General features: G+C 41.0%; 1 protein-coding gene across 2 annotated transcripts in view; it reads right to left on the bottom strand.

The window, feature by feature from the left end:
* Positions 1 to 1,699: 1,699 nt before the first annotated feature.
* Positions 1,700 to 9,656, bottom strand: part of LOC111971082 (protein phosphatase 1 regulatory subunit 1C) — a 33,353-nt gene continuing 25,396 nt past the window's right edge. The window contains exons 5-6 of one of the 2 annotated variants that reach the window (XM_023997881.2): positions 8,894 to 9,121; positions 7,968 to 8,540 (exon numbers count right to left, since the gene is read on the bottom strand). In XM_023997881.2, the coding sequence (XP_023853649.1) occupies positions 8,485 to 8,540; positions 8,894 to 9,121 (284 nt within the window). In that variant the 3' untranslated portion in view covers positions 7,968 to 8,484. Of the gene's footprint in view, positions 2,447 to 7,967; positions 8,541 to 8,893; positions 9,122 to 9,656 lie in introns of those variants that run through there. The other variant, XM_023997882.2, reaches the window with a different exon arrangement.

The raw sequence follows: 9,656 nt of genomic DNA, 5'->3' as shown, positions 1-9,656 counted from the left end.
CCCATCATGGATGTGTCAGCTGAAACCTAACTCTCCGGTCTAGTCTAATGAAGAGGAGCAGAGCACTCAGTTTGATTCAATTTCCTTTTGATGGCCATTAGGGGCCATGGTAAAAGCATTCGCTAAAGGTATGGGTAGTTCTGGCTTGGGTAGTTCTGGCTTGGACAGATCCATTAGGTGATATAGCCTTTGCAGCAAACCAATTCCGCTCTAGTATATATACTGAACAAAAATATAAACACAACATATAAAGTTTTGGTCCCATGTTTCATGAGCTGAACTAAAACATCCCAGAAACGTTCCATATGCACAAAAAGCTTATTTCTCTCAAATGTTGTGCACAAATTTGTTAATTTAAGATAAGATAAGATAATCCATCCACCTGAAAAGGTGTGGCATATCAAGAAGCTCATTAACCCTCCTGTTGTGTTCGTTTCATGTTAGTTAATTCTGTGTTCCCGGTCCAAAATGACCACCCCATTATAGCTGATTATAAATCCATAATAATACATATGTTATCACCTAATGTCGTGCTAGATGTTTTTATCAACTTAAGTTCTTGTGAACATTACAAGTTTTGAACTTTTATTTGCTAATTATGGCCTGTAGTCCAGATTGACCTGAGCTCATAAAAGCATAATGTACGGATTATTTTGACTATACCAAATACTCAGATGAAACATATTGTGCTATTTATCACAGACTACTCTGTGTCAAAGTTTAACAAGGACTCTCTCCTCCTCACCAGTGTCATGATCAAAGATATGATCAAGAGCCTCACATACAGTATATCGTTTGGTCATTGTGCTGCCACAGAATGAATTGTGAGCAAGGCCTCAAAAATCTTTATATACCAGAGCCACAAGAAAAGTTCTATATATTATTGAAACAATGTTGCGATTGTTTGTGAGAATGTGAGGTGTGGTTCCCATGGGGGAAATATTATATTGGGGAAAGGTTCTCGTGGGGGTTGACATAAACGCCAAGAAGGGGAGTGAGGTGTGTGTGTGTGCTCAAACACACATGTATGTGGGGGTCTGGCAGAGGAAATGTGTCCATCTGATGAATGGGCATGTGCCTGAACTCAATTTTATACACTAATTGTAGTCTCACTCATTCAATTCTAATGACCGGTCATTTTTGACCGGTGTCACGCCCTGATCTGTTTCACCTGTCCTTGTGCTTGTCGCCCATCTCCCCATTATCCCCTGTGTAGTTATACCTGTGTTTTCTGTCTGTCTGTTGCCAGTTTGTCTTGTTTGTTCAAGCCTACCAGCGTTTTGTCGCAGCTCCTGTTTGTCCCTAGTCTCTCTTTTTCTCTTCCTCCTGGTTTTTGACCTTTGCCTGTCCTGACCCTGTACACGCCTGCCTGACCACTGCCTGTCTCTGACCCTGTGTCTGCCTGCCATCCTGTACCTTTGCTCCATCTCTGGATAACCAACCTCTGCCTGACCTGACCCTGACTGCTGTCCTGTACCTTGGCCTCTGCTCTAGATTATCGACCTCTGCCTGCCTTGACCTGTAATTTGCCTGCCCCTGTGGTTACAATAAACATTGTTACTCCACACAGTCTGCACATGGGTCTTACCTTGATTCCTGATAACCGGGAACACCACAGGTGTACAAAAGTTAAACAAAACACCCCATATTTTAGGAACATCATCAAAATGTATTTTGTTTATTCAGATGCCCTGTGTGGACAAAGTCATGGAACCTTATGACAATCAGATTAAATGAACTACATTTTTCAGAGAGACAACTTGTAAGTCGGTCCAATTCGACCGGAACACAGCAGGAGGGTAGATCTGAACATCRGATTTAGTTTAATATTGCATTATTGTTAGTAAAGAAATTGAGACTGTTAATCTGTTGTTGTTTTGTGTTATATAGCTACATAGAAATGTGGTCAACGAAAGTAGCTAGCTAGCAAGAGACATTATATAAATTATTTTGCAACATATTTAACAAAACGTTAACATAGAACATTAGCATAGGTAACGACCCTACTTGTCTAATACAAAAGGTAACTTGCTAGTGCAGTAGCTAGATGTTACCCCTCATCATGATCCATGGTTATTTAGCAAGCAGCCCAAGTTAGCTGGCTAGCTAAGCTATCACTCGTCATGATCCATGGCTACGTGGGCTACTACTGGAGTAGTAGCAAGGACTCTGTCAACCCTGGGAAAACATGCCAATATAAAAACCTGGTACTAAACCTGGTACTAGCTACACTACAAATAAACATCCGGACAATACAGACCCGACAGCTAGGTGAATATCCATCCAGAGGAGGGAAGCTAGAGGGCGGCAGTGGAAGGAAGCACTGAGAGCTGCTGTCGTGGCGCTGTCTGTGAGTGTAGGTATCTCTTGTGGTCTTCCCAATGATTGCAGGGGATTAGTTGTGGTTTGCAGATGTCATCAGGCAGTCAGCACTGGTCGCCATCTTCTGCGTCAGATTAAATTTTTTAAGTGAGAGGGTGAGAGCCGGCAGATGAGAAGTGTGAGTGCCCTGTAACATTCCAGGGCACAACTATAACCTGTAATGTTACTGCCTATTCTCTTAATCTGCTGCCTGCCAGACATCCAGGCTAATGGTAACACAGATGAAACAAGATAAGTACATAAAGAAAAGTTTAAGTTCATAATTATCAGCTAACTATAGGTGAATCATAACAATCGAGCTAGGCAGCTAGTTTAACAGGCAAACCAAAACTAATGGAATGCAAGGGAGATGACTAGCTAGCTGTCAATTATTCATGGATAGCTAACGTTAGCTAACCAAATCTTGTGGATAGCTACAGTTGAAGTCTGAAGTTTACATACACCTTAGCAAAATACATTTAAACTCAGTTTTTCACAATTCCTGACATTTAATCCTAGTAAAAATTCCCTGTCTTAGGTCAGTTAGGATCACCACTTTATTTTAAGAATGTGAAATGTCAAAATAATAGTAGAGAGAATTATTTATTTCAGCTTTTATTTCTTTCCTCACATTCCCAGTGGGTCAGAAGTTTACATACACTCAAGTAGTACTTGGTAGCATTGCCTTTAAATTGTTTAATTTGGGTCAGACGTTTCGGGTAGCCTTCCACAAGCTTCCCACAATAAGTTGGGTGAATTTTGGCCCATTCCTCCTAACAGAGCTGGTGTAACTGAGTMAAGTTTATAGGCCTCCTTGATCACACTTTTTCAGTTCTGCCCACAAAATTTCTATAGGATTGAGGTCAGGGCTTTGTGATGGCCACTCCAATACCTTGACTTTTTTGTCCTTAAGCCATTTTGCCACAACTTTGGAAGTATGCTTGGGGTCATTGTCCATTTGGAAGACCCATTTGCGACCAAGCTTTAACTTCCTTACTGATGTCTTGAGATGTTGCTTCAATATATCCATATAATTTTCCCTCCTCACGATGCCATCTATTTTGTGAAGTGGACCAGTCCCTCCTGCAGCAAAGCACCCCCACAACATGATGCTGCCACCCCCGTGCTTCACGGTTGGGATGGTGTTCTTGTCACGACTTCCGCCGAAGTCTGTCCCTCTTCTTGTTCGGGAGGCGTTCGGCGGTCGACGTCACCGGCTATCTAGCCACCGCCGATCCACTTTTAATTTCCTATTTGTTCTGTCTTTGTCTTACACACCTGGCTTCACAACCAATTACTTGTTTATTATTTAAACCTCTCTTCCCCGTGTTGTGTTTGTGAGTGATTGTTTGTTGTAATTCGGTCCGTCTTTGTGGGCTCGGTATGTTCCTTTGTATATTTGTATCTTTGMGTAAAAGAACGTTGATTACTCATATCTGCTGTCCTGCGCCTGACTCTCTACACCAGCTACACACAGGACCCTTACAGTTCTTCGGCTTGCAAGCCTCCCCCTTTTTCCTCCAAACATAACGATGGTCATTATGGCCAAACAGTTCAATTTTTGTTTCATCAGACCAGAGGACATTTCTCCAAAAAGTACGATCTTTGTCCCCATGTGCARTTGCAAACTGTAGTTTGGCTTTTTTTGTGGCGGTTTTGGAGCAGTGGCTTCTTCCTTGCTGAGCAGCGTTTCAAGTTATGTCGATATAGGACTCATTTTACTGTGGACATAGATACTTTTGTACCTGTTTCCTCTAGCGTCTTCACAAGGTCGTTTGCTGTTGTTCTGGGATTGATTTGCACTTTTCACACCAAAGTACGTTCATCTCTAGGAGACAGAATGCGTCTCCTTCCTGAGCGGTATGGCGGCTCCGTCGTCCCATGGTGTTTATACTTGCATACTATTGTTTGTACAGATGAAAGTGGTACCTTCAGGCATTTGGAAATTGCTCCCAAGGATGAACCAGACTTGTGGAAGTCTACAATTCTTTTCTGAGGTCTTGGCTGATTTCTTTTGATTTTCCCATGATGCCAAGCAAAGAGCCACTGAGTTTAAGTTAGGCCTTGAAATACATCCACAGGTTCCTCTCCAAATGACTCAAATGATGTCAGTTAGCCTATCAGAAGCTTCTAAAGCCATGACATCATTTTCTGGAATTTTCCAAGCTGTTTAAAGGCACAGTCAACTTAGTGTATGTAAACTTCTGACCCACTGGAATTAAGATGCAGTGAATTATAAGTGAAAGAATGTAAACAATTGTTGGAAAAATTACTTGGGTCACGAACAAAGTAGATGTCCTCACCGACTTGCCAAAACTAAAGTTTGCTAACAAGAAATTTGTGGAGTGGTTGAAAACAAGTTTTAATGACTCCAACCGAAGTGCATGTTAACTTCCGACTTCAACTGTAGCAAGTTAGCCCTGTTAACTTACAGTACTATGGGATTGCGATATACGCACATTACCGTCAGTATTTTTTGCAGGTAAACATGCCAAAATGAACACAATGTGTTTATTAATGTATCAAGATAAAATATTGTAGTCAGGCAACATGTGAGATAGGAATGGGCAACATTTTATTCCAAAGCCTGAGTTTATTTTCTTTCATTTCAGCCCAAATAATGGGCACCATGGATTTCACTATATTTTTCGTTTGAGTTTTACATCATATTTCATCCATATTCATGCATATATTTCTGTCCATACTTTTCATTGAAGCTTGCATCGATGCATACTTCGAAATGTGTACAAGCCGAGTACACATCAGAGAAGTCCCCTCCATGCTCCGTTTTGCATACATTGATTTAGACTCATACTCTGACTGATGCGTGAGAAACACCCTGGGAGTGATACGGTCAATTGTCCAATTGACAAAATCTCATGGCCAAATCAACTTATTTGGTTTGATGTTAGTGAAAGGTTTTTAACTTTTTTTATTTCTCACAATATCCCTTTATCACTGTCATTGATTGTCAGCTAGCGGTAGTTAAAGTTAGCTGAACTATGTAGTGGTTGTAAAGAAAACAGAACCACGGATCACAGTTTTTCTTGGCCACTTACACTTTCAGGGTAGTCAGTGGGCCAAGTTGTAAAATCCTGAACTTCCCCTTTAACGTGCATACACTGTTTATAAACAAACATACAGTACCAGTCAAAAGTTCGGACACACCTACTCATTCAGCGGTTTTTCTTCTTTTTACTATTTTCTACATTGTAGAATAATAGTGAAGACAAAACTATGAAAAAACACACATAGAATCATGTAGTAACCAAAAGTGTTAAATAAATCAAAATATATTTTATATTTGAGATTCTTCAAAGTAGCCACCCTTTGCCTTGATGACAGCTTTGCACACTCTTGGCGTTCTCTCAACCAGCTTAATGAGCTAGTCCCCTGGAATGCGTTTCAATTAACAGATGTGCCTTGTTAAAAGTTAATTTGTGCAATTTCTTTCCATCTTAATCTGTTTGAACCAATCAGTTGTGTAGTGACAGGTTAGGGGTGGTATACAGAAGATAGCCCTATTTGGTAAAAGTTCATATTATGGCAAGAACAGCTCAAATATGCAAAGAGAAACAACAGTCCATCATTACCTTAAGACATGAAGGTCAGTCAATACGGAACATTTTAAGGACTTGCTCTCATGAGGACCGCCACAGCAATGGAAGACCCAGAGTTACCTCTGCTGCAGAGGATAAGTTCATTAGAGGTACCAGCCTCCGAAATTGCCGCCAAAATAAATGCTTCACAGAGTTCAAGTAACAGACACATTTCAAGAACAACTGTTCAGGGGAGACTGCGTGAATCAGGCCTTCATTGTCGATTTGCTGCAAAGAAACCACTACTAACGGACACCAATAATAAGAAGAGACTTGCTTGGGCCAAGAAACACGAGCAGTGGACATTAGACAGGTGGAAATGTGTCCTTTGGTCTGATGAGTCCAAATTTGAGATCTTTGGTTCCAACCGGTGTGTCTTTGTGAGACGCATAGTTGGTGAATGGATGATCTCCGCATGTGTGGTTCCCACCGTGAAGCATGGAGGAGGAGGTGTGATGGTGTGGGGGTGCTTTGCTGGTGACACTGTTGGTGATTTATTTAGAATTCAATGCACACTTAACCAACATGGATTCCACAGCATTCTGCAGCAATACGCCATCCAATCTGGTTTGCGCTTAGCGGGACTATCTTTTGTTTTTCAGCAGGACAATGAACCAAAGCACACCTCCAGGCTGTGTAAGGGCTATTTGACCAATGAGAGTGAATATGCTGCATCAGATGACCTGGCGTCCACAATCACCCGTCCTCAACCCAATTGAGATGGTTAGGGATGAGTTGGACTGCAGCGTGAAGGAAAATCAGCCAACAAGTGCTCAGCATGTGTGGGAACTCCTTCAAGACTGTTGGAAAAGCATTCCTCATGAAGCTGGTTGAGAGAATGCAGAGAGTGTGCAAAGCTGTCATCAGGTTTTTGGTCACTACATGATTCCATATGTGTTATTTCATAGTTTTGATGTCTTCACTATTATTCTACAATGTAGAAAATAGTAAAAATAAATAAAAACCCTTGAATAAGTAGGTGTCCAAACTTTTGACTGGTACTGTAAATACGACAGATACCGCATACTATTCAGTCAGATCCAATGTTATGGCAGTGTCGGAGGTGGAACTGCATTAGTTCTGTCAAATACTGAAGCAGCTCCTGGCATTATACTTAAAGCGGACATTGCTATTAACTGCACGGAGTCGCATTAWGAGAAATACCACACAACCAAGTTTACAAGCGAAAACACTGGAATTTTTGATGTAATCTAGACCTCAAATATGCTAATAGAAATCCTCATTATTTCTATTATAGCYTACACTTTCTTGTCCTGAACTTCTGGCTTTGTGACAATGACCAAGAGCAGCTGCTCTCATATTTGACAGCTCCAACGCAGTTACACCCCCGACTGCAAAACATCAGCTATGCGGGTGTCGGGTATCGCTGGTTAATGCTTGATCTGATTGAATCAAGGCCTAAGACTGTCAGACGCATACTTATAATAACCCTCCTGTTGGGAATCATCTAATTGTTCCATGAGGTCACCCACCACCCTTCTGGAGTACTTATGGTATACACTGACCTCTTTAGAGAAATCTAAACCCCTGTTCTCTACTTAGTGTCAGAGCTGACGTAGTGCACTCAAAGAACTGAGCCATTATGGGCCCAATAAGGAGAAGAATTTGTCTATCCCTACTGCTCTGAGATCAGAGGTCAGGTTTTTTGCCTTCCCACAGAGTGTCCCAACTGGTGAGGGTCAGAGGTGCGTAAAAGTAAATGTATGTTCTTAACATGTTCCCCAAAGTCTCTCTCTCTCTCTCTCTCTCTCTGTCGCTCTCTCTTTCTCCCTTTGTTTCTGTTCTAATTGGGATCCATATGACATGTTTTATGCTTGTGTCAGGTGCTAGAAGTTTTGTTTGTGCTTTTACAGCTATGGGAATGCTGACTCATGCGCACCAAAGCCAGACGTAGGTATTTTCATGGTGTTGCTGTGCTAGTTGAGTCCCTATCCGTTTACTGTACTGTGAATCCTTGTGTTATTTCAATGTACCAGAGAATTATGTGGCATTTCATAAAACACATTTTATTTGAACAAGTTCCATTCATTTTTGCAAGATAAATCTTAAGAACAGTACAYACCAACATATTAATAACAAGAGACCAACTATCGTATAAATGGACTAAAAACTAAGAAACAAACCAGAAAGCTTTCTGAACAAAAATGTAAYTTGACCTCACTAAATACAGAAATAATGTAACATCCAGTTAGATAAGCAATGAAAATAATCCAATCTTACACTTCTGAGACACTTCGTACATCAGGAGAGCTGGAGCTGTATAGTTTATGGAAACATAACTTCCAGGGACAACAACCATTGTATAATTGGAAGAGGAAACAGAGGACCAGGGTTTTGTTCAGTAGGCACAAAACAGAATAAAACTTTTGATGCTTAAAGAGATGGGGAGGTACTATGTCAACTTGTCRTTTCCATTGCAAAACGTTTTGCTACGTTTTTTATGCCCTAATGAACACGACCCAGGAACAAGCGATAGACAGAATGACAAAACAGAGTGGCAACGTTATCGAGAGATAGATGTGGGACTGGAGAGATTGTCCTGCTGACTTGTAGAAGTCTCTAATAATAATACAAATATGATAATGACAATAATAATGGTAATAATGAAAACAAAAGAGGGGAGAAAGACAAAAGAGATATATTAGTAATATGTTGGAGAATTCAACCCCCCCCCAAAATCTGAAGAGGAATAGAGAGTACAGCACAAACTTTACATTTTTCATCTTGATCCTTATTATATTTTCATTATGTGTTTATGATATTTTGTATAGAGAAGATTAAAACGGCTGTTTTKTGGATGATGGTGCAGGTGATAAGCAACTTAGTGTCCTTTGTGAAAACATGGAGATTTCAAATAGTTTCCTCGTTTTTAAGGTGAGGTGGGACAGTGGCAAACAATGAGCCACACTTACCCCCAGTACAGTTGCTGTCTGCGAATGAGAGGCCYCCATTGGCTAGCAGTCGATGATTGRCATACAGCTCATTGCCATTTGGCTCATCAGGCCCATTATGATTAGCCCGTTGGGCAGTATTGCCATAGTGCTGGGCTGTGATTGGGCTGAGCTGGTCAGTGTTTTCACAGAGGCCCGCTTCCAGATGTTCCGGTTTCTGAAAGTTTTGGTCCATCACCATCTGTAGCTCTGAACTCAACAGGGGAACACAGAGGCATCGCCTATGGTGGGAAGCTGACAGCTGAGCTAATACATTTTAAACATTCATTAATAATAATGTGTTAATGTGGATCTTTGAGCGGTCTTTGAAACTGAACCAAGAAGATAAACTATAGTTTGGTTGAAAATAAGGGGGGAAATAAGGGTCGTAAAATAAAAGCATAATTAACTGTGTTGGCAACAGAGAAGTATCAGAGGAATGAGCCATATGAGAAACGTATACACCTTTACATGATACTTTCCAGGTCTTTGCTCAAACCGTTCGAACTTCTAATTAAACAAATTCATCTCTCCAGAATTAAGTCTCTCACTGTTGCCGCCTGTTATAGACCCCACTCAGCTCCCAGCTGTTCCCTGGACACCATATGTGAATTCATTGCCCCCATCTATCTTCAGAGTTTGTTCTGCTAGGTGACCTAAACTGGGATATGCTTAACACACCGGCCGTCCAACAATCTAAGCTAGATGCTCTCAATCTCACACAAATTATCAAGGAATCTACCAG

The sequence above is a fragment of the Salvelinus sp. IW2-2015 genome, linkage group LG12, assembly GCF_002910315.2.
Source record: "Salvelinus sp. IW2-2015 linkage group LG12, ASM291031v2, whole genome shotgun sequence".
NCBI classification, from domain to species: domain Eukaryota; kingdom Metazoa; phylum Chordata; class Actinopteri; order Salmoniformes; family Salmonidae; genus Salvelinus; species Salvelinus sp. IW2-2015.
Note: the sequence above shows the minus strand (reverse complement) of the source record. Positions and strands in the feature narration are given on the sequence as shown.